The sequence below is a fragment of the Pichia kudriavzevii genome, chromosome 4 (assembly GCF_003054445.1).
Source record: "Pichia kudriavzevii chromosome 4, complete sequence".
Classification (NCBI taxonomy): domain Eukaryota; kingdom Fungi; phylum Ascomycota; class Pichiomycetes; order Pichiales; family Pichiaceae; genus Pichia; species Pichia kudriavzevii.
The window spans coordinates 936,078-960,186 of record NC_042509.1 but is presented as its reverse complement, the minus strand read 5'-3'; the positions used below and the strand labels follow the sequence as shown (position 1 = coordinate 960,186).

Genomic DNA, 24,109 nt, shown 5'->3' with positions numbered 1-24,109 from the left:
AAAGCTAAGTTATAGCTGCAACACAAGACAACAATAAACTACACAAGACAAAACAACACACAACACCACCTCTGGATGTCGTGCTTTGTCGCTATTATATAAACAACACACTAAGAGATATCCTCTGTATAAATCCCTTGTATTGTTTCCATGTACAACCGCCAACCACCTGTTCTACCACCATCCTTACACATATACCGCCTCTCAGTGTCTCCCCTGTTGTAGCAGAGACCCTCTTATCGTCTCTCTTGTCTTGTATTACCCCTACTCCCTTCTCTCTCCTCATTAAAGGACACCTCAATATTTAGCTGCACCTGGAAAAGTCAAGATTTTCGATCATAGACTCCCTATTAAATGTATTTTTCGCCAGTGTCTTTTCCACACCGTATTGTAACACACCCCTTCATAGAGAAAAGCCCCCCTCCATCTCCCCCTCCTCTTTCTTTTGCTGTCTATAGTCTCTGGCTCCAACCCTGTAACGGGCCAGCAATAAGGGTCTCTGCATGTCGTACTATAACTGCAGTGGAAAATGCCCCTCAGTATACAGAAATTGGCCCTGACGCATGGAAACTTCTATTTGCATCTTCTCCTGCATTAGCAAGTTTACTTGCATTTGAAAGATGAGAAACATTCGCAATTTCTCCCAAATTTCCCAACACTGAGATCCTCCGGAAAAGTTGCCGAACACGAGGCGAGCTTGGTGGCTTTTCTGTAAATACTTTTACTGTACATTTCCCCTCTGCTCACTGACGTGCTCCACGTCTTTCAACTGATAAAGGTTTGGACATTTTCGAGAAACTTCAACGTCTCTCTATACAACACCGTTCCGTCCATTATCAGGACTCCTTCCCCACCGCCTCCTCTACCCGTCTCATCTATACAGGTTGTCATTGCAGGGCTCAGATAGCCGTGTACTTTGTTTTTTTTTTTCCTCTCAAGTGAAACACCATAGCAAAACATCTGCACTTTATTAGCGTAGGTCCACTACGGTGCAACATCTATGGCGAGAAACACCCGTGAGAACACAATGCCCCTAACAGGGGGACGCCGGGAGAGGGGAGACGTCTCCTCTCCAGGGTCCTACTATATCTCGCAGCCACCGCAGCAACTGCCATACCAGGTTCTCTCCGGTTACCATATTTACATGTCAGAGCAGCACCAAAATGGGAATACAGGAGGTGCAAATGGTGCAAATGGTGCAAATGTTGCAAATGTTGCAAATGGTGCAAATGGTGCAAATGTTGCAAATGGTGCACATGGAAACGTAAATGGGAATTCTGGCCAGCTGCAGCATCATCATCAACCGCAACTACAACAGCTACAGCTGCCATTGGGCTACGAGTACTTGCCCTATGCCATTCCGGCACATTACTACACAGAGAGACAGCCCCAAGAGAGTCCAATACCCACCCAGGGAAGACACCCCCTCTCTGGCATGAAAAGCATCTACACGGGTGGTTCGGATCTACCAACCCCCACGCAGCCACCCCTGAACACAATGGCAGGGCATCAACAACTCCCTTACATCTATGTGCAATCCAACCCCGTGATGTCCAACAGTGTCGACCACGAGATGACTACCGTCAATACGAGCACTACATCTGCCACTACAAAGGGGAACTTTGCTGGCTTCCCAATATCGCACATGGAAAATGGCGAGCAAGTTCAGACAAATTTGAGTACATCGACAACAACCAACAGTAAAGGGAGAAATGCTTCCCTAGGCTACACCCCTGAAGGAGGTAGCCACGATACTCAAAGGAGCTCACCAATGGACTCCCCGCTACATCTGGATACAAAGGAAAATTATAAATCAGACATCCAAACAAAAGATGGAGTGAGAAACCCCCCTCTAACAAACCCATACTTGTCACACCAATTGAATTCTTCAATGCTCGAGACCTCACTAAACAGAACAAGTCCCTCATTTGCAACTAACTCAAGTCATCAACCTGCCAAAAGTGGATCAAATGGAGTATTTTCCACCTCTTCAAATGTCAATAAGATCTCCAATCTATTGAATGATGACGATGATGACAATATATTCTCCCAGATTAGAAATAATGACAATAATGGAAATGTCATTACAAAGGATATCGACGAAGATACAAGGGCGAATGGCCAGGATTTGAAGAATGATATCAATGCCACAGAGAATGGTATCAATGGAATGGAGAATGGTTACAAAAACTTGGATCAGGGGAAGCACATTGCAAAACATGCAAATGACCGGAATTTTATAAAGGCTACGTTTGACCACGTTGATCAGAAACATGAACCGATTTACCTCAAATTGAAAAGGGGACGACCGCTCAAGATAATGAACACGGAAGGCAATTCTTCAACAAGCCGAAAGAGAGATCGTGTGCCAAGAAAAATCGTTAAACCTACGAAAACTGTTGTTCTGCGAATGGATGCAGATAAACTACGAGAAATCACAAATCTTGGAGACGGCAGTAGAGACACGAAGGAAATGAAAAATGAAGAACTCATGCAAGCATGTGAATCCAACCTGCAAAGCACACAACTTTTACAGGTTACGGAGGAACAAATAGATAGACTAAATCATAGGAACAATCCAAAGAGTCCACAAGAGCTGATACAGTTAAAGAAGGCGTTACCCAATGCCATCAAGATCTCCGATAACGAAGTACCAATCATACCGAGAGGTTACATACCACTAGTGATGGCCCCCGACGGGACACTCATTCCCATGGAATTGGTCAATATCAACCCCAAAAGTAGCTTTGTATCTATTTTAAGGCCAATTTGGGACAGAGTTGATGCGAAGTCCTCTGATACTGACACAAACTCCCATTATATCGGACATGAGAAAAAGGAGAGAGATGGTGTGTTTTTTGAATTCAACAATGCCGATAAATGTGCATCACTTTCCCTTTATTTATTATCCAAGGAATCTGCCTGTAAGCTGGTCTACCCCAAGTTTACAGGCGACAGGAAGTTCCAGAGAGAGATTGTTTATTACAACAGATTGATTGAGCGAGAGAAGCTTGAGATATTTAGCATCTATAAAAAGGAGCGGAACAAGTTGAGTAGGTTACTTGAGAAGTTAGATGTCAACCTTGAACAGACTGACTATGATATCGATCTAATGGAAATGAGAGATTATGAGCTTTTGCGAGAAGAACTCAGCTATTTATACGAGAAACAAACCATTGAGAGAGAATACAGCTCGAATGTGAGGGAGCTCAAGAGTGTCCAGTATCTTGACTATTCTTCGAGGTTACTAAAATTCAAAAACTACTTGAATGTTGAGAATGAGCGACTACGGAGACACAAGAATCGACTCTGTCGAATAAACCACAATAAATGTCAAAGCATTTGGAATAAATATATCAAGAGTGGAGGAATGAGGAATCGCCATTCTACTGGGATGGCCCTATTTACAACGACAGCGACGGGGACAAACACCGATTCAAATAACAGCAGCAGTGGAGGTATTGCAAGTGGCAGTAACTGTGGCACTGGCGGTAATGAGGTGACGACATATTCGAATCTCGAAAGTTCCTTTATATCAGATCGGGAATTTATATTGTTGACCAATCCGAACTCGAGGTCGTATGCGACTTATGTATTGAACAATTCAATGGATAAGGGTAATAAGAATCAGAATGAGATTGTTGGATTGATTGATTATTACCTGGATGAGAACAGTACGTTGATGCTTTTATATGAGGAAGTTAAGAGACGGGGGTATACATTCAACGAAAAGACCCGCAACGTTTTGATCAACAAGAACAAAAAGAAGGACATGATATCGGAATATGGATTGACGAAAATAGGTGTCAATACTAGCAGCAGAATATTGAGAGAATTACAAATTGATGGTATGAATGTCGATCTAAAGAGGAACGAACGAATCGAACGACGGAGTGTTGGTCAACGGAATGGTCGTCCAAGAAAGAACAGCGTTTATAATGCCAACAGTGTCAATGTCTCTACGTTCAGCAGCAACACGCATCATGATTCATCCTCCGACAGTAACAACTACCTCACTACTGACAACAACGACAACATATCGAATGACCACAAACAAGTCTCGCGGTCTACATCGGCGTCTCCTGGGAGTAACGGAGCTGTTGTTGTAGAAGACCTAGAGCATCCACGTGGTGGCACGCAGATGCCGATGGAGATGAACCTACGACGGGAGTTGAACATTACGAGCAGCTTGGACAAGTCATTATGTGATGTTGATCGAGTGAAGATGCTCAATTTGAACCGGGAGGAAATTGGGGCCAGCTACACAAAAGTTTACGGGATGCCCAGCGGGTTAACTGTCGCCGAGATCAACAGCGACCTCTCACTGCTACGATGGTCGGCACAGCAGTCCTCTCATAAAGGAGAGACCCGTTGATCTCTAACGAGTGTCTCGACGTGTATATGTATAAGCTTGTTTATGTGTGTGTACATACTTGCCAAATGACAATATATAAACAATGTACCTCTTTTTTCTTTTTTTCTTTTTTTTTTTCCCCCTGCAGATTGTCATCTACTAACCACCCCCACTGCCCCCACCGGCCTCTTTCCTAAACGGACACCGCACACAGAGTGCCCAGCCCAATGTACATTGCGAGAGAGTTACCCGGCCAGAGCCCGTGGTGCCGATTGGGCGGGGGCGCGCACTCGTTTCTCTTGGCACTCCCGTTTTGAGAAGTAAAAAAAAAAAAACGTGATTGCACTCCCAGTACTTGAAGTTCCTGTAGGGTATTTTCGAGACTTCGCGAGCGCACGGCGGAAACGAGGGTTTTGTTAACTCCTCCCCCTCAGGGCAGGGGTCTCTCTATTAGGAGAGATATGGGATGTACAAGTAGACAGGTAGTTACATAGCGAGATGCGTGTATAGACACATCGATCAATGGATATGTAGATGTATAGATATGTAGAAGAGTACGACACTGTAGAGCACATGCCAAACAGACACTGTTTGCGCGTAGGGTGCAAGACAGTGTGGGATGGCGTGTACATTGTAAGGCGTCTATACTTTATTTTCCATCTTTTTCGAGGATTCGCGCCTTTTTTTTTTTTTCCTCTTTTTCAGTGGAGGTGGTCAACAAATGGGCAACAATAAAGAAAGGGCAAAAACAAAGAAAGAGGGCAAGAAAAAAAATAAATAAAAGGTGGTGACAAATTTTTTTTTTTCCTTTTTTTCCTTCATTTTTTTTTTTTTTCGAGTTCAAGTGGAGGAAATGCGCAATTCGTGGCCGTTCGTGGACGTCTTTTAAAAGCATACTTTCTTCCCTTTTTCAACACTTTTTCTTTCCAACCTTTAGGTGAAAATTTTTTGTTTGTTTAATAAACAGTTACTAGTAAACACACACATACATATACAAGATGGCTGACGAAGAACATAACTTCGAGGTTGCTGATGCAGGTTCCTCCTTAACTTACCCAATGCAATGTTCTGCTTTAAGAAAGAATGGTCACGTTGTTATTAAGGGTAGACCATGTAAGATTGTCGACATGTCCACCTCTAAGACCGGTAAGCACGGTCACGCTAAGGTCCATTTGGTTGCGATTGACATTTTCACCCAAAAGAAGTTGGAAGATTTGTCTCCATCCACTCACAATATGGAAGTTCCAGTTGTCAAGAGAAACGAATATCAATTGTTAGATATTGATGATGGTTACTTATCCTTAATGAACAATGACGGTGACATGAAGGAAGACGTTAGAGCACCAGAAGGTGAATTAGGTGACAAGTTACAAGCCGAATTCGACGAAGGTAAGGAATTGATTGTCACTGTCATTACTGCCATGGGTGAAGAAGCATGTATCTCTTACAAGGAAGCTCCAAAGGGTAACTAAGCTTGATTTCTTGAATTTGAGTTAGGACTTACTATCATGTTTTTGTCCCTTCTATCAAGTTTTTGATTTCGTAATTTCTATCATTCATTTTCTAATATATGTATGTATATAAATTCTCTCTTATTTACATGGATATATTCGTATATATGTATTTAAGTCATTCAATTTATCCTAATATCTCCATTTAATTGTCTCCCTTCAACATCAACTCCCCACAGTTGTAGAACCGGTCCAGAATGGCATCCATCTTGTGGAAATTGTAAACCAGGTCCAGCTCACTGACATTCTCAAGCTCCATGTCAAGCTCTCGCACAAATGCTGGAATGCTCTGCAAGTAGTAGAGCTCGTTCTCCAAACACGGCACACACACAATAAACGTCACCCCATTGTACCGCTTAAAGACCAGCTTCAATGTGGCTCCATAGGGGATCGTGTTCCCCCCACCGTGCGCAAGAGCTTCACCGACCCTATAATGTACATCCTCTATTGTAAACCGCCGCCTCTCCTCGTCACATGGATAGTACCACCGTTGCAACCGCACTTTCCCCCGTCTGTTCAAACACAAGATAAACTGCACTCCCATTGAAGAAACTCCTCTTAGTCCTTATGGAATGTCCCTCCAGGTAGTGGAGTGTCTACTTTACCATCTACTCATTCTCTATTGTATGGTAGTCCCATTTGGCTAACTGTCAGCCACAACTTCTACAGCGCTCCTTCAACTCCGGCAGCGCAAAAATCGTCGCGTCGCAGAACCCCTGCGATTCACTTTGTAACGCCCTCTCTTGTGGTTCTTTTCCTTTTTTTTTTCTTTCCCTTCATTCTCACACTCGCATTTTTTTCGTCGCGCCGATGTTTCAAGCCGCCCTCTCAAACTCGTGTATGCCCCTTTTCCTTAGTTCCAATTACCAAAGGGGAAATAAGGAAAAAATAAAATAAAATAAAATAATAATAAAAAATACAACAACAACTTATACCAAGCCACCATAACACCAGTACCAATTTCTTCATCATGAGCATTGGGTTCAGTAAAGGAATTTATTTATTTTCCCAATTTTAACACATATTCCAGGTCAACTAGTACTGTCTGTGTCATTCTGTGGCGGTATAGTGTATATTCAGTTAAATTTGGTGCTGTTTAGTCTAGTCTAGTTTACTTTGATAAACACGTTCTGCCAATATTAGACGTATTGGATACTCGTGTCAAGTTTAGTCGTGTTTATTTTTATTTTTATTTTTTTAGTTTTTCTTGTGAGGGGGGGATAATTTCGGTTAAAAAAAAAAGGCACAGAACGCAAAATTTAGCAAGAAAAAAAAAAAAAAAACATAGCAAAAGAAAAGAAGAGAGAAAACGGAGAAAAAGGAAGAAAAAAAAACCCCAAAACACCAACAAGAGAATATTATTTTCACAAAAAAGTGATCTATCCATATTTGGTTCTAGTATCTGTTATTGCTCTACAATCCAGTACTACGAGCAGCGTGTTTCCATAGCAGTATAGTGATGTCGTCCAGTCTAGACCATCTTAACCAATACAAAAACAGTAAAAAGAAGACGTTAAATCCAGTTATTGAGACATTGTTGAAGGAGCCAATAAATTTCAAAATTGCCAAAAACCCAGACAAGGTCACTATAAAGCCTTCAAGTTACAAGGTTTTCAAGTCTTCCCTTGGGAAATCAAAGTCAATTGCACAGCACAATTCTAATCAAGAGGAGAAAAAGAAGGTGCAGATGGCACGTCCGAAATCTCTCGCTGAGGCAGTTGCAAATTATTCAAGGAGGAAACACCCACAGGCCGCTAATACCAACAACGACAACGACAACGACACTGCCAATGTCACCCTCCGAAATATCCATGGCGATTCCGGTAGAAACACAAGGAAGAAACAAAAGGTTTCCAGTGCGGAGAAAAGGGAACAGTTGAAGAAACTGCTATTACAACAATCAGTAGAGTCTAGACCACAAACCTCTCAAGAGCAACAGCACGGCTCGATTGATTCTGCTGTGGTATCAATGGAACCAAAGGACAGTGTTAACGATGATAAAGAAGAAGATAGTAATGATGATGAAGATGATGACAGTTCCAACGGAAACGAAAATGTAGGTGATAGCCAAGGGGCTGATGATGATGATTCTTCAGATGATGATTTCCATACGGCAGAAAGTGAGACTGGTGATGACCAGGCAACATCTAGTTCTTCTGATGACAATGGCGATGGTGATGTCGAAGAGGATAGCGGCGATGATAATGCTGTCCTGGAAGAACTACAAGATAATTCTGAAGACGAGGAAGACGAGGAAGAAGAAGAAGAAGAAGAAGAAGAAGAAGAAGACGCCAACGATGAAGAAGAAAATGTCATGGACGAGAACCACACCAACCAGCTAGCCAAGAATTTGAAAACCGATGTTCTTACTGACCAAGTCTCGGGAAGCACGGTAGAAACCCCTCCAACTTCAAACAACGATGACGATGAGCGTGGAAAATCTCCTAAACCTAGCACACAACTCATTGCTAACAACTACTCACAAAGTGACTTCTGGGACTTGAATGAAAATCCTAATGACCAAGGCTCTAATAATTCCAAAAGAATACACAAGAGTTGGGGAGATTTTATTGAAAATCATATCCCACTGGGATTGGTGAACCATGGAGTCACTTGCTACATGAATGCTGCAATCCAGTCGATCTCACATATTCCATCATTGACGCATTATTTGATTGACGTATCCAAGGGTAAATATGACAAAGAGCTAAAACCAGATTCAGTCACCAAAGTACTAGCCTCTACAATCAATAAGATGTACAGAATTGGTCACAACAAGAAGATATTGATGATCAATCCAAAGAAGTTGTGTAAGCGTTTGGAGGATATCAACTGTATGATGTCTGAGTGGCAGCAGGAAGACTCTCATGAGTACTTTATGTCATTAATGTCCAGAATACAAGAAGATTCTACTCCCAAGGGTGTCAAACTTAACCAGAGTATCATATATGATATTTTTGGCGGTTTACTAGACCAAACGGTCACATGTAAAAACTGTGGACATATATCCACAACACAGCAGGAATTTTACGATTTGTCATTAGGGTTGGAAAACAGAAAAAAGAGGACAAGTTTGATGGTGGAACCACAACAACTGAATCAATTGAAAGATCAAATTGAGAATTGTAACTCTTCTTCCAACAACGAAAAAAACCAGCTATCCAAAATCTTACAACAACGAATTCTCTTGGCCAAACGGGAAAATTCCGGATCGTTGTCTCCAACAGATGAAAACTCCCCCTCAACTGAAACTATAAATGCGGACAGTTTGAAGAATCCTTCAGATGAGAATGGTTCCACCAACTATAATAGTAACAAGTTGCAGCAATCACCAGACCCACAAGAATCGGTTCCAACCAAACGATATTCCCTTGAAAATGCAATTAGAGATTTCTTCACGCCAGAAATACTAAGAACCGATAAAAGGGATCAATCGGGTTATGTTTGTGAAAAATGTAAGAAACAATCAAATGCGGTCAAGATTTCGACTATTCAAAGGGCACCTGAAACGTTGCCTGTCCATCTCAAAAGGTTCAGATTTGATGGTCAACAATCACAAAAAGTTAAGGCAAACGTCAGTTATCCCGAAATTTTAGACTTGACTCCATATACCACCAGTATGTCGACTCCTGTTCGGTATAAGCTGATTAGTGTAATAGTCCACCAAGGTCGTTCCGTTTCTTCGGGCCATTATATTACACACTGTAGACAGCCAGATGGAACGTGGGCCACTTATGATGATGAGTATATCAATAAGATTCCAAGAGCAAGTGCGCTCTCTGACCCTGGCGCTTATGTGCTATTTTACGAGCGGTTGACAAGCAAGAATGCACTGAAGGAACCACCATTTTCAGAAGGTACTAGTGCCGAAAATTCCAACAGAAAGAAAAGGAAGAGTCAGCCAAACAAAAATAACACCAAAAACAAACGAAGAAAATAAGCCATTGCCTAGAACAATGTATTGAGTTTGTAGACTACCGATTTATAGCATTTATCTCACAGTAAAGAATTTTCCAAGTAACAATACTTGGCCAAGTGAGAATGTATATATATATAAAGTACAATGTACATTATATGCACACCGCACATTGCATTTGTTTCTTTTTTGTCGAAAAAAAAGTCTATCTTGAAAGTGTATTATCACTATATAGATGAAGGGAATTTATACAAGAGGATCTATTATTATATATATATGTATATAGACGGAAATGCTTACTCGACAACCTGGATACCTAACGTTTTCGCAGTACTTATAACACTCTTACAGATATCCTTCAGTGGAATGTCTGCATGGGTATCGTCTGTCTTCTTGATTTTAGCAACCTCATAGACATGCTTCAAAGAAATTGTACCTAGGTAACCTTGCTTTTGGAATTTACCCTTACCTAAGGTGTCTGCACCTTTCTCCTTTCCAATGAGTTGGAGCAACAACCAGGACGTAGTCGGACTTCTAATGGCAAATGAAAAAGTTCTGTCTGGTCTGACTGTCAACTTGACTGGAATTGGAACGTCTGGTGTGTAATGTGCAGTACGTGCGTTGAATTCTTTACAAAAGTCAATCGCTTTGACACCTTTAGAACCTAATGCCGGACCAACTGGAGGGGTGGGTGCCGCTTTACCTGCACCAACAATAAGCTTGACAGAGATGTCCTTGACTGCTCTTGACATAGTTTGTTAGGGGTGTGTATGATCCTGTAAGAAGACGTGTCCAACTCAAGATGTTCATTCTTCACCGTCACCGTTAACCATCGAGAAACATGTCTTGGAGATTGAACACACACACTGAAATCCTCAATCGGGACTGTTTCTCTCTCCTTTTTTTATACACTGCGCGAAAAAAAAATTAGCTGGCAAACACAGAAAAAATGAGGGATATCAAAATACATGCTTTTTAATAAGGAGAAATAAATACAGACAAAAATATTGTAGTATACAATAATAAGGAGGGCAACTGATGATGTGCACAATAAACAGGAAAAAGAAAGAGTAAGTAACGAAACCGGCGTATCTATTTGTAGTAATTTTCTTTTCTTTAATGGTATGGTTTGTTAATATATCACTTTTTTGCAGCTTGCTTCTTTTTGGCCCTTTCAAAACAAGCAATATGAGCAACACTTTGGTCAACTTGCGTATGTGTATGATCGGAACCGGGAACAAGCTTCCCGTTATTGGCAGGCTCGCCATTTTCGTTGACAACAGAACACATTTCTAGCGATTTGATCCATGGGGTTTCAAAGATCTCATCAATTGAAATCCTACATGCTGGTGCCAACCTGACCATCTTACCAATCAACTTGCGTGGGGCAGGTTTCAATGCCTTCAGTAGTCTATCCTCGCCAATCAAATCTGAAGTATGTATCGGTTCTCCTGCAGCTTCATTGGTATCTTTATCAGAAGCGGTATGTCCTTCGATTTCTGTACCTTCGGGAATAGACGAAATTGGAGATGGTTCAAGAGAATCGGGTAATCGTTTCAACAACTCACCAAAAGTAACTCCCGGTTCTCTCGAAGCAAAAGCCTTGAAACTAGGATCACTCAATTTAGGGATTTTCCATGGGAATTTCTTCAGCACCATGCAACAATACATAATGGCAGTTGACCAAATATCAACAGGCCTTGGATCATATGTGTTGAAGACGCACACTTCTGGCGCTAAATATGGATCAGAACCAACGATTCCTGTGGCTTCAATCAACTTGTTTGAAAATGGATACTGATAAACAACTGCCGAACCAAAATCAATGATTTTAACAATACCATCCTTGTTGATCACACAATTGTCTAGTTTCAAATCTCGATGTGCCAAACCTATAGAATGGATGTACCTTAACCCATTCAAGATCTGCTTGAAACAACAGTTGATTTCATTCTCCGTCATTTTATTGGACATAACAATCGCAAATAAATCATAGTCACAATACTCCATGACTTGAACCAATCTGTCATTTTCAAAGGATATTTCAATTGTCTCAATTACATTGGGATGCTTCAAAGTTGAACCAATGCAATATTCACTGGTAATTTTCTTAGTATAGTCTCTTTTACTCTCTGTAGTGAACTTTGCTCTGAATTCCTTGACGGCGAAAACCTTGTTATCAGCGAGCCTTCTAAGCAATTTGACTTGACCACCAGCACCAGCACCTAGGTTTTCGCCAAATTTGACATATCTCTTACTGAACGGTATAGACGTGGTATTACCACCAATTGAAATGTTGTTGATGGTAGAAGTGGAGGAGGCAGATGTAGAAAGGCTGTTAACTTTTGGTGAAGGGTCATAATGACGGGTAACTTCCGGTGACCCGCTTCCATAAACTAGGCCTGAACCTGGAGACTTCCCATACAAGGAATTTGGAGTTTGAGATAGATGTGAGTTTGGTGTTCCATTGTTGATGGTAATAGCATTGGGAGGAGCTTGGATGGGAGAGTATGTGTTTGAGGCATTGAATAAATGTGTTGAGGATGACGATGACGATAAAGGCGGAGGAAAATTAGAATTTGCCATCGACAAAGAAGAATTGTGTGCAGAAGGTGAATTCACTGAAAGTCCGTTGTTATTTGATGGTGCATTTCCTTGGACATTGATTGATACTGAACCTTTTCGTTGGGAAGTTAGCCCTGCACTCAAGTTTGAGACTCTAGGTGAGGATGACACGCTACTTTGATTTATTGAGGACGATCTCTTGAAGAATCTTCTCAAGTCTGCCATTGATGAGTGCCTAGTTGAGCTAGAGTTGCTATCAAAGCTTGATTGGGGTGGTGGCACGCCCTCGGGGTTCTGCTGTGATGGGAAATGCGATGTACTTGATGGGTGGTATGTCGTCGACATTCCAGCTTTACCAGGAGATGCCGACACCCCATCAAAATTAGTTGCTGTTGATCTTCTAGATTTAGAAAAAAAGCTGGATAGCGTGGATGATGATTTGTTGTTATGGGATGCAGAGAGAGTCCTAGCTTCGATTTTCTGTTTGGAAACAATGAATCTAGAATCAATTTGACTAGAACTGACTGTAGGAGATGCCAATGAATTACCCGTGATAAATTGGCCATTTATAGGCATATTAGTAAATGACGAGCTCATGTTGGATGACGAGAGTGATTGTGATGGTTTGTGATTACCTGGTGCACTATACGGGATATTGATCGATAACTGAGAGAAGGAACTCGAAAGGGAGTTCTTGAAGGACGGGTTCTTCGATACCACCGATGGCGCCCTAGAATGCTGAACGGGGATGGCAGAGGAGCTTGTGTATTCTGTTCTGTCAGTCCCTACACCTGTCATAGTCAAATCAGTGCCCGGTGCTAACAGTGAAGTATCATTATCAATAGCTAAAATTTCATCATTTCTAACAGATGGCGGCGCATCAACAACATCCAACCCAGTATTCAACCGTATGGTGGAGGGAGGCAATGCCGATTTCTTCTTCAGAGACCTAGGAAGAAGCCTCGATGCCGTAGATGGAGATTTGGAGCCATTTCGTGGATCATATGCTTCGTCTTCGTCATCTGGCGAAGTTTCAACAGATACTGCAGTAGTAATGGTCCCATTATATGAATGGATCGTGTTATCATAAGACACAGACGCCTTTTTCTGCTCGTTCATGAGCTTTGTGAGTGACGACATGTTCTCGGTGTTGTCTATGGATATCAGATGGGGCGTTGTATAAAGCAAATTGTTCAATATAACACTCACCTCTACGAGAAGAACTCGGTATCTAATCTCAGCGCCAACAATTCCAATCCAAATAGCTAATCGGCGATTATCAGGGCGAAAATCCATAAACCAGACAAATTAAATTCGCTCCTAATATCTCTTGAACCGAGTGAGGAAAAAAAATAGTGGACTAAAGAGGCAATTCCAACCGGTTAGTTGAAAGCATGTTTTCCTTCTTATTTTATTTCGCTCATTTGTCAAATCTCATTAGAGAAGGAAATTATAGGTCCAATAGTTACCTAAAACGGCAAATTCAATACTGTCTTTTCAATACACAGAAATATACACTTAAAGAGAAACAACCATACAATCAAAATTTCCGACGTTTCTCTCTACCACTTTGGCTGTCATAACTGGAACGCTTGTTACCTCCTCCTGGGGGAGTAGAGGCGGACTGTGGGGGAGGTGGTGCTGACGGTGGCGGCAGTGGGGCACGAGAGGAACGTGCGTCTCGTGAAGTTCGATAGTCCCGTGTATCCCTTGAGTCTCTACGGTCTCTCTGGTAGTCATATGAGTCGTAATACCGGCTACTGCGCCCCTCATCATACCTATCCCAGGCACCTCTACCTCTGCCATGATCATCTCTCTCGTCTCGGTACTGGGATTTCTGACTAGGCGTCTTTCGTTGAGATTCTCTGCTGTCTCTAGCAACTCTGTCGTCTCTGCTGTTTCGTCCAGTTCCGTCCTTCCTATACGCATCTCGATTACTACCTTCGGGATGACCGCTATCACGGTAGCTACTGTAGTCTTTTCGAGACTCTCTTGAATTTCTGTACCCCATTTGTCCATCGTAGCTTCTTTGGTTGGCACCGTTTCTTTGGTTGGCACCGTTCCTTTGGTCTCTCTCGCGTGGTGCATTAGAAGTTGCTCTTGCCTTGTCTGCAGATCTGGACTCGTTCTGGTTACTTGCGTCCATTTTTGTATTGGAAATTCGTGAATGGGGGGTCATAGATGCAGACTTTGTTCTTGAATTTGAGTTCCCGCTGGATGACCTGTCAGATACTTCCTTTGTGGTTTTTACCAACAGTTTCTGCTGCAGAGGAGTGGAAACTTGCCCCGAAGCTGATGTGGTAGTATTCAATTGCTCTTTTACAGGAAGCAAAGCAGTTTTGTCGACAGTGGTTTTGTCGACAGCGGTCTTTGATTCCAAAGATAACGGACCAACCTTTGCTGATGATGCATCACTCACAGGCTTAGGGCCTCCCGGAATCGAAGCATAATCCAGAGTTGTGATACTTGCCATATTCACACCAGTGTTAGGAGGCTTACTAGAATCTTCCACCATATTTTGATTTTTGGTTGGACCATGATTGTCTTCATGTTGACCAGAAGAACTCTTTACAACTTCTTTGTTACTGTCTCTCACTGGACTAGTTTCTCTGATGGTTGGTCCTGTCGTTTTATCGCTTTCCCTGTCTTTGCTGTTTTCCGGTAATGGATTATTCCCGGATCTTTGTGGACGCACATCCTGAGTTCTTTGTTCCTTCTTCTCAGTTTTCAATTGGACCAATCCATACGGTTTGGATGTAGGCTTGCCTGATTCTGCCATCAACCGTTCCCTTTCCTTCCGATCCTCTTCCAACTTTCTTTTCCTTTCCTCCTCATCTCTTTCTCGCTGTGCTTTCATCTTTTCTGCCTTGGCCTTCATGGCCTTTTCCTTCTCGTCCGATGGCATACTATAGAACTCCCAGACTGGAAGCAATTTGGATTTGTTGAATGTGACTAGCCCAACAAGCGCACGCGAGGCAAGCTTTATGTCCTCTCTGTCATCGGTTTCGGCAATTTGGTTCACCCTATCAAGTAACTTGTCTGCGTGTTCCTCAATTACAGGGAACTGGGTAAGGATTACCTTTAAGAATAAGATGGTATTATTTCGAGTGGTGTAATCATCAACATCCAAGGATTTGATCACCTGATTTAATAAGCTATCAAACCAAGACTTCAATAACAAACGATACTCCTCATAAGTTTGTGTTGATTTGAAGCTGTGACCCTCATTTGCATATTTTTCAGGATCTGACCACCATTCTTTCAATTTCTTGATAACCAACTGATAAAATGAAGCAAGGTTTTCAGTCTGTAACGAGGTATTCGTGTACAATAAATCCTTAAGTATATCCTTCACAAAAAAGTTCTCAAGAATTTGAGCCAAAGAATAATTTTGAACATCCAAAGAATTCAGCATAAAAATAAATTTAGATACAAATACTGCATCAAATGATGAATGCTGTAGCCTAGGTAGTAAGCAGTACTGCATAAAGGCCAACATCGTCTTCTTTATACCACTATCATCAGCGGTCTCAAACCATTGATCTTTCTCTTTTTCGATTTTCTTCATCACCAAGCTGTTATTAGTCTCATGAGTAAGCATGTCCTCTTTAATGTATGCGGAAACACGCGTAAGATAGCGATGTTTTTCCTCTAGCTCAACCACATCTTTCATAGGTAAATCATTTCTACGTCTGAGCTTCAAATTGATGCCTGTTATTTGCGTCTTCAGATTTGAGTATTCCATCATATAAGATAAATCTTGATAATTTATATCATATAACGACAACATCCAAAACATAATATACAAACCAATGTTCATGTGCTCCCATTGGTAAGGTAAAACATCCTTGATACTTTCCCTCAACTCTGAAACAATTACATTGTTGTCATTATCCGAGTTCCTTAAATCTTCCGCAATGTATGGTCTCCATACCTCAAAACACCATTCAGGTTTGACGCTATATTTCTTGATCAAATTAGAAATAGATGTCATGTTCTCTTTGAATGTTTTGTTGCCAAGGTTGGACTCAAAAGTTGTTATGAAACTATGAAGCAACAAGTTCACGTCATCTAGTCGTTGGTTAATAATTTTCAGGGGATTGTTGTCAACTTCGTTAAGTAAATGAAACTGTACTTGTGAGAGAAGGATAAAGATTTTTGAAAAAACTCCATCGTCTATCATTATGCGAAGCAACTTGGAGCACGACCTACGCGTGATTTCTCTATTGTCTTGAATAGAAAAATAAGCTAACTGTTTCAAACTTTTCTCTGCATTCAATCTCATGATCTGTTGATAAGATAAATTGTTAATCGGTTTTATTCCTGTCATGGAATTAATCAAGGCTTGTAAAATTTCCAAAACGCAAAAGTTTTTATTAATCAAGCTCTTCACAACGGATAGCAAAATCGGAGATAACTGGAAAGACTCAGGGTACAAACTTCCCAGTTTACCAATAAATTGTGTCAAATTTCCAAACCATTGAGTGTAGTTAATACCATCAGGCTGCATTGGGGATCGGTTACCATATAACTTTGTAAGTAGTTGGTATGTAATGACATCCCATGCAAAGTCGTTAAAAAACTTGGAAGATTCACAGACAAGTTCTATCAATGAACTATAGCTTTCAATATGAGAGATAAATGTATTAGATGCGGCGATTGGGTTAACCGAGATTAGCTTGTTCAAAGAACGGCAAGAAGTATTGATATTCTCAACTGATAAACGTTTCAACAAATCTTTAGTTTTTTTTTCGCAAATATCGTTATTAAGTTTAGTTGCCGGATCCTTTTTCACCATTACCGAATACTCACCGTATAGATTGTACCTTGTTTCCAACGGATAGCAAGACAATATACTGAAGCTTTCATTAACTAAAGGAATATTATGGGAAAATGGAAGGTAAAGGAATATGTAGTTCCTGAAAAATTCAAAGCATATTTCATTCTCTTCAATATTTTTGAAGATTGCAGTTTTCAAAATCCGTACTAGCTTAGTCACTAATGAGGAATTCCGCATTATCTTATATTTTAGCAAGTTCACATACGGAATAACTGCATCAAACATTTCATCAAGGTTGTTGATCTGTATGGTAACTTCAACCTCCACATCGGCGCTTAGTAAGTTTAAGTTGTCGACAAACTCAAAGTAAAAAGGTGTGATGAAGGATTCAACCAAATCATTCAAGCGATCAGCTATTCTGTCATAAATGAGAGGAATCTCTGGGAATTCTCCTAGCACCACATCAATATACTCAAACATCTTGTAATGTATAAAAGAATCAAGGAGTTGAACCTTATTGAAATATTTGGATTTGTCAAGAATGGTTTCCTGTGCCAATGTCTCGCTTGTAGCTACCTTGTCCTCTTTTTCCCCCTTATTATCTTCCTCGTCATCTGAATCAGGTAACAAGGAAGCCATCGCTAATGCAGATACATTCGAAACTGCAGCATCTTTTTGTTTTTGCTCAAGAGTCGTATCAAGCAATTCATTCATTTCATTTGATTCGTTTGCTTCAGTAGTGGCAGAATCGATAATTTTCACATTCAAAGGCCCTAGACAGTTATACACCTGCTTAAAGTCCAAAATTTCGTGTTTGATGAGCAACGTGATCATTCTTAGCTCTAAAATATTCTCTTCTCGAACATTCAACAAGTATGAATTAATGGTGGATTGTATGGAAGAATTTGAATCTTGCGTTCTCCACCAAGAACAGTTTCTACAAATATCCAAAACAACATCTTCTTTATCACCCAAGAAATTTGCAAAGATGTTTAACATTATAAGCGTGCATCTATTTGCGTCGAGTTCATATATCACTGTAATCTGATCCAACGTGTCTACTAAATCTGAAGGATTTTCAGGTTTATCCATGAAGCTTATAATCTCAGAGATATACTTTGCAAAACCTTCACTTGACTCATGGAGGGAGGAATAAGAATCAACTGAAAAAATCCTTGTACGTGCATCAATATACTGGTACCGTCCATAATCTGGGAATATTCCTTCAGATTTGAGTATATTTTTATCAAGGTGTAACACTTTCAGAGACTTGTCAATCGAGCAATTCTTCAAAAATGAATTTAATGAAGATGTTGACGGGAATGCCTGTGAGAGAACAAGAAACTTCTCCTCTTTATTAGGGAACTCTTTGAACAATGCAGCCAGAATTGAAGAGTATGTTGCCGTCGAGGCACGATCATACTCGGCGATGCTCAATATCAGTTCGTAGAATACATCATCAATTGATTCTGGCGTTGTTTTCAGAGATTCAACAAGGGTCGAGACGCTCAAGGGCGACGCGAGTAACTCTTCAGTGATGTACGACCACTGGGCACTCATGTTATAATGCCTTGATTGACAAGCGATAAAAATAAAGATGGGTTGGGAGCTGTATCATGATGGCAGTATATTGATGGACGAGAAATATTGAAAAATTTCATAAGCTCAACACGTTTCAAGTGATTTGATAAATCTTGTTCCTTTTTTTTTTCAGTTTACGTCATTTTTCTTGCTCAATCACAGTGGAAAAGAAATAGTACGTGCTCGTGAGAATATATACATAAGAGCATCTATTACGACTAATTGTTGTCACTAGAAGTACTACATGGGAAGATGCAACTAAAAAGGATGCAATCATTACATCTTGTGTAACCAAGCCGAGCTTAGTTCTAAGCGTACAAGCCTCAAGACAAGCTTTTTATTTCAAGGCTTATGCGCAGAAGAACAGCTCACAATCGCTTCCAGCTTGTTTTACGATCTCTGAAAGTATATTTGTCAGGGTACAATCTAGTAACCTCCGATTAGAGTTTACGTGGCTGGTGCTCTCTATGCCAACCATAATCTGTAGGGCAGTTTCTCTAGAATCGAAAAACCTGTTGCGCAAAACATGGAGGCACCAGGATACCGACATTTCTCTCAACTGCCAGCAGGTATCATGATTTTTATAGAGAATTCAGTATCTAGCCGATAGCTTCGAATACAGTTAAGGCGTACTTCGGTAATCTGCGGGAGGTTGAAACTAATTATGAAATAAGCTGACTTCACCTTTTGCCTTAGTTATATAACAAAATGTCAGTTTTATCACCTCATCTTTAAATGGTGGGGAGTTTTACACCAACATCATCGAATACGTATTCCACGATTATAAAATGGAACAATAAAAGGCACTGTCAATCTGTAGTTTACAACCTTAGATCCCGGACAATCTGTGCAGGAAGGCCCATTCCTCTGACTCTAGAAACCAACCGTGGCGCATGTAAGCCGCCAACGTCACGTGATACAGGGGCACCAGCCTTTCCCGGTTTCTTATCAATGCGCAAATTTTTCAATTAAGGAACCAAGAGAGGAGAATAAGAGACACCTAACACCGCCATCCTTCTTCCTGGTGGAGAGAGTATAGAGAGGTACATCCAGTCAATGGAGAATAGTCGGGAGAGGCAGTTATATCAGACGCTTAAGACACGATATGTGGGACTCGGCGATGCAGATACCACTAGGGGGGAGTATTTAGAGAATGTCAAGCGGGACACCCTGACGAGTCTTGTTGGACATGACTGCACGTTAACACAGATTAGTTATGCAACGGGCAAGACCAAGAGTGAGGTAAGGTTTGAAATTTTAAATAAAATGTGTGGTGGTTATAAAGATGGTAAATAGGGTAATGTCATGATTATTTTTTGATCTTTTTTTTTTTTGTTTTTGGTTTGCTTGATTGTATGTGTGCTGGAAGTAGCAGGTTCACTACTGAAGGATACCTGAAATAAAATAAAATAAAATAATGTAATGTAAATATAAGTAAAATAGAATTTAGGGAGCCCGTTAAGGGGCTTCATTCAAGCAAGTAGTGGTGCTTGATCTGTTGAGGTAGTTGTTTGAGACTGTGCGACAGCTGAGTTGAACATGCTCAAGACGGAGAAGGTGAAGTTTGCGCCGGCAATAACAAAGGCAAAGATCCATTGAAGAGCAACTAACTTTGTGAACATTTGGCCAAAGCCCATACCCAATGCCAAAAAGGAGGTTGCCAAGCCGACCGACCAATCCTTGTAGAATACTAGCAAGGCCATTGGAACGACAAACAACTCCCAAATGAAGATATTGGCGAGAAGACGAGGCAACAGGGACTTATTATGGGAGTGGAACATTGTAGCACCGTTCCAGAGAATTGCGTATAGGGACCATGCAAGCGGTGTTCCTGTTACAGGGAGGTGAACGGTTAGCCAGTCTGGCAGCGACTTTATAGCAATCGTCTTGTGAGAGAAATATAAGGTCAATTGGTTCAACAAGTTGACAATTAAGAGTACCTCTGAAATGACAAAACGTTCTCTTGAGAAAAAGTAGCACCAAAAGAAGTGTAAGATATTTGAAGTTGTGAAATGAGGGCCAATGACAGCAATTGCCGAGGACTGGTTTGATGGAGATACATTGTTGTTGAACAAGACTTTGGTGATAAAGACAAACTGGAGTAGAAGCGTCAATATCCAAAAGATGGCCGTGACAATAAACGTACCTGAAAAGGGGGTCAAAAAGTGCTTGTCGTTCAAGTGGGGCAGGAGGTAGAATAGAGATCCAAATACCGACAAAATATAGGAAATGGTGATGAAGATCTTGCTGGCAGTCAAGCCGTCGTTGGAAGCCATAGTGGAGAGTGTTTGGAGTGAGTATTTACAAAGCAACAGAGAATATACAACGTCAAGCTACGGCAAATGTAGATACACCTCCCAATGAACAACCGTATAATATAAAAGTGTCTACATCAAAACTCACAGAGAATATCAAGTGGGCGTATGTGGGACATGGCGGTAATTGTCTATCCCCTGAGGGGGGGGGGGGGGGGGGGTTCCCCAGTATTGTATTTTATTTTTATTTTCCTTTATTATACTTTCCCTGCTACTACAATTTTCAGATAAGAAAATGGCACACTGCCTGTCCCTCTCTTTCTCTTTATAAATATTGTAAGGTTCTTTTAGATTGACATTACATGGCGCTGAGCCTTAAGAAATTCCCGTGTTTTCATTTTTGCTTTATCTCTTTTCGTTATGCGAGAAAAATAAAAAAAAAAACAGAAAAAAAAATGTGGCACTAGTCGCGAAGGGGAGTTAGAGGATAGACGAGCTAAAAACAAAAAAAGGACTACACTGGTGCCAAGCACTAGAATTTTCTAGAAGAAAACAGGAACACGGAGATAAGGTCTGCGGAGTTCTTGAAAATTCGTTTTGACAACACGGAACAAAAAAAAGCTAGCCTGGCCAAACGCCGAGGCCGCGCGGACATGGGAAGTTTCTGAGATGCGGGAATTGCGGAAATAGCGCTCTCCGTTTGTTGGTGTCACTGTAAATACACGTATATCCCATTTTCCATTTCTGTTTTCCCATCTCGCCGTTTAGCTTTTTCGGTGTTTTCTGTATTTTTGGTTTTCTCCTTAATTTTGCATTCTCGGATTTACCATCCCTGGAGGAGATTTGTCATCGTGGCTGAGGGGGGGGTATTTTATTATAATTACTCATCCGTATGCGTGTATTATTAAAATCCCTCGTATAGGTTGTAGTTTATATAAGGTGGGGCACGTCCACTGTTGATTTTGATTTTTCGTTTCTATTTCACGTGTTACTTTTGATCCATCAAATACCATCACCATTTACCTAAAGGTTTAACTATAACACAACCTATAGACGTCTACAATACAATGAGAGCATTAAGAACTTCAACACAACTGAGAACTTTCAGTCCTTTAAGACAGACTGCGGCTACTGCTGTCACAACCACCCCTTCTGTGGAGTCCATTATCAACCAAGACATTGTCGATGAGCGGATATTCAACTCGGTGTTCCGCAAGCAACATGCCTCACCAACTAGAAGTTACTGCACAAACTCTAGAGACCATCATCTCTCTCCTGCCCAAGTGGAGAGACTCAAGACTTATATGAAGTTGAAGGAATGTGTCTAATTAAAGTGGCGCTTTGATAAGATGCGGCTCAGCCCAACATTTAGAATGAAAAAAAAAAATTTAAAAAAAAAACACCAAAAAAAAACAAAAAAAAATGAGAAACGAGAAACGAGAAATAAAAACAAAAAAATATATGACAGTCAAAGACAATGCAGAAAATGTTGGTCTGTCGATTCTATCAAATAAGACATACATACCCCTACACATAAACATACATACGAAAATAGACACATGCATGGTCGCATGCTTACAGCGTACAACCCTCGGATGTCGTACATTGTTTGGAACTTTTGCTTTTCTTTTCCTTTTTTGCATATTATTTCACTTTTAATCTAATTTATCTTCACTTCATCTCTTCAATTCATCTCATTACACTTGACTTCACTTGGTTTCACTTCTCGGGCTTGCCTTTGGCATCCACACCTTTTTTCACTACTCTGGGGATCTCTATAACAGATCAGGAATCTATTATCTAACATTTTTTTTTTAGTTTTTTTTTTTTTTGACTCACTTTTTTAGAAGTTTACATCAGTACTTTACTAGATCAAGAAATCTACTTTATACCTTTTTTTACTATGTATAACGTCAACAGAACTAACTTCTTTTTTTTTCACAACCTTCACCACATTCATCGTCTCTGATGCTATTATACCATTGACATCTGTCGTTGATCCTAAGACGGACTATTATGATTAGAGTATCGAAAATTAGTTTGTAAATAAGTACATGAATCATAAAAAAATGGTACTGTGAATGAATCTTATGAACATAAGTATGGGAAAAAAGAAAATATATAAACATGAATACAAGCACGGACATGGACATAGACAAGGCCATCGATACCGATACCAACATCAACGACAAAAGGGGAAGGCGGGAAGACAGCCCAAGGACAGTTGGAACATTGGGTGAGATAACTATTTGCCCAATAGGAGACGTTTCAAAGTTGAGATTGTCAATGGCGAATGGGAGAACAAGATTATGCCTGTTTTGGGATCTCAACCTCGCCCTTGTTCTTCATCCAATCACCGAAGGAGCCAACATAGTTCAAACGGTGTTCATAACCAAATGTAGAAGCCAATTCTTCACCCATTCCTGCTCTAACTCCAGCCAAACAATAGAATACTAGTGTCTTGTTAGTGTCTGGCTTCTCAAAGCCAAAGGTATCCTTAAACTCCTCTGCATCGAGACCTAGCGCACCAGGACTCGACTTGACGGGGATATTGATGGCACCGGGAATGTGGCCTGCGGAATATTCGTCCGGCTCTCTAACATCAACAATGACATACTTGTCGTCCTTACTCTCGGCAATCTCCTTCATCTTGGAAAAGTCAATCACTGGCGCTGCCCCCTCCATGGAGGAGTACTTTCTTGCGGTCTTGTCGACACTACTCTTGACATTGACTGAAACTCCACTCATGTTTGGCCTAGTTGCAGATGAGGCAATGGCAAAACTTCTTGTTCTTCTTAAAACAACACTACTTCTTAGAGTGGTTCTAAATGCACCTTTTAATACGGCTCTTACAGCAGACATGACTTACACGGTTGTTTTAAGTATACTCCTCAACTGACGGTTGTAATGGTCACAACTCTCTCAACAGTCGCCTCACCGGAAACAACAACATCCATCAGTGTATACTTTGTTGCCTCGCCTTTCCTCCCCTTCTCTGCCCTCTCTCTGTTTTTTTTGTTTTTTTTTTCCTCCTCTCCTTCTCCTTCCGCATAGGGCGCGCAAATCTAAACACCTACAGAAAATACCGGTAAAATAGGGAAATTGCGAGAAAATCAAACGTTTTTTTTTCTTTTTTCATTTTTCATT

At 40.8% G+C, this 24,109-nt stretch overlaps 10 protein-coding genes across 10 annotated transcripts; 4 read left to right on the top strand and 6 right to left on the bottom strand.

Annotated features, from left to right (window-relative positions):
• Positions 1–1,000: 1,000 nt before the first annotated feature.
• On the top strand, positions 1,001–4,375 carry C5L36_0D04630 (uncharacterized protein; the record flags this gene model as incomplete). The annotated part of the gene is made up of 1 exon (XM_029467353.1): positions 1,001–4,375. The coding sequence occupies one exon, from the start codon at positions 1,001–1,003 to the stop codon at positions 4,373–4,375; it is 3,375 nt and encodes a 1,124-aa protein (XP_029323213.1).
• A 977-nt stretch (positions 4,376–5,352) lies between these two features.
• C5L36_0D04620 (uncharacterized protein) lies at positions 5,353–5,826 on the top strand (the record flags this gene model as incomplete). Its single annotated transcript, XM_029467352.1, has 1 exon — positions 5,353–5,826. One exon carries the CDS (start codon positions 5,353–5,355, stop codon positions 5,824–5,826), a length of 474 nt encoding a protein of 157 aa, XP_029323212.1.
• Positions 5,827–6,010: 184 nt separating this feature from the next.
• On the bottom strand, positions 6,011–6,409 carry C5L36_0D04610 (uncharacterized protein; the record flags this gene model as incomplete). Its single annotated transcript, XM_029467351.1, has 1 exon — positions 6,011–6,409. The coding sequence occupies one exon, from the start codon at positions 6,407–6,409 to the stop codon at positions 6,011–6,013; it is 399 nt and encodes a 132-aa protein (XP_029323211.1).
• Positions 6,410–7,324: 915 nt separating this feature from the next.
• C5L36_0D04600 (uncharacterized protein) lies at positions 7,325–9,805 on the top strand (the record flags this gene model as incomplete). The annotated part of the gene is made up of 1 exon (XM_029467350.1): positions 7,325–9,805. The coding sequence occupies one exon, from the start codon at positions 7,325–7,327 to the stop codon at positions 9,803–9,805; it is 2,481 nt and encodes an 826-aa protein (XP_029323210.1).
• Positions 9,806–10,077: 272 nt separating this feature from the next.
• C5L36_0D04590 (uncharacterized protein) lies at positions 10,078–10,533 on the bottom strand (the record flags this gene model as incomplete). Its single annotated transcript, XM_029467349.1, has 1 exon — positions 10,078–10,533. The coding sequence occupies one exon, from the start codon at positions 10,531–10,533 to the stop codon at positions 10,078–10,080; it is 456 nt and encodes a 151-aa protein (XP_029323209.1).
• Positions 10,534–10,921: 388 nt separating this feature from the next.
• Positions 10,922–13,642, bottom strand: C5L36_0D04580 (uncharacterized protein; the record flags this gene model as incomplete). Its single annotated transcript, XM_029467348.1, has 1 exon — positions 10,922–13,642. One exon carries the CDS (start codon positions 13,640–13,642, stop codon positions 10,922–10,924), a length of 2,721 nt encoding a protein of 906 aa, XP_029323208.1.
• A 244-nt stretch (positions 13,643–13,886) lies between these two features.
• Positions 13,887–18,686, bottom strand: C5L36_0D04570 (uncharacterized protein; the record flags this gene model as incomplete). Its single annotated transcript, XM_029467347.1, has 1 exon — positions 13,887–18,686. One exon carries the CDS (start codon positions 18,684–18,686, stop codon positions 13,887–13,889), a length of 4,800 nt encoding a protein of 1,599 aa, XP_029323207.1.
• A 1,077-nt stretch (positions 18,687–19,763) lies between these two features.
• Positions 19,764–20,003, top strand: C5L36_0D04560 (uncharacterized protein; the record flags this gene model as incomplete). The annotated part of the gene is made up of 1 exon (XM_029467346.1): positions 19,764–20,003. The coding sequence occupies one exon, from the start codon at positions 19,764–19,766 to the stop codon at positions 20,001–20,003; it is 240 nt and encodes a 79-aa protein (XP_029323206.1).
• A 176-nt stretch (positions 20,004–20,179) lies between these two features.
• On the bottom strand, positions 20,180–20,983 carry C5L36_0D04550 (uncharacterized protein; the record flags this gene model as incomplete). The annotated part of the gene is made up of 1 exon (XM_029467345.1): positions 20,180–20,983. The coding sequence occupies one exon, from the start codon at positions 20,981–20,983 to the stop codon at positions 20,180–20,182; it is 804 nt and encodes a 267-aa protein (XP_029323205.1).
• Positions 20,984–23,269: 2,286 nt separating this feature from the next.
• Positions 23,270–23,824, bottom strand: C5L36_0D04540 (uncharacterized protein; the record flags this gene model as incomplete). Its single annotated transcript, XM_029467344.1, has 1 exon — positions 23,270–23,824. One exon carries the CDS (start codon positions 23,822–23,824, stop codon positions 23,270–23,272), a length of 555 nt encoding a protein of 184 aa, XP_029323204.1.
• Positions 23,825–24,109: the final 285 nt, after the last annotated feature.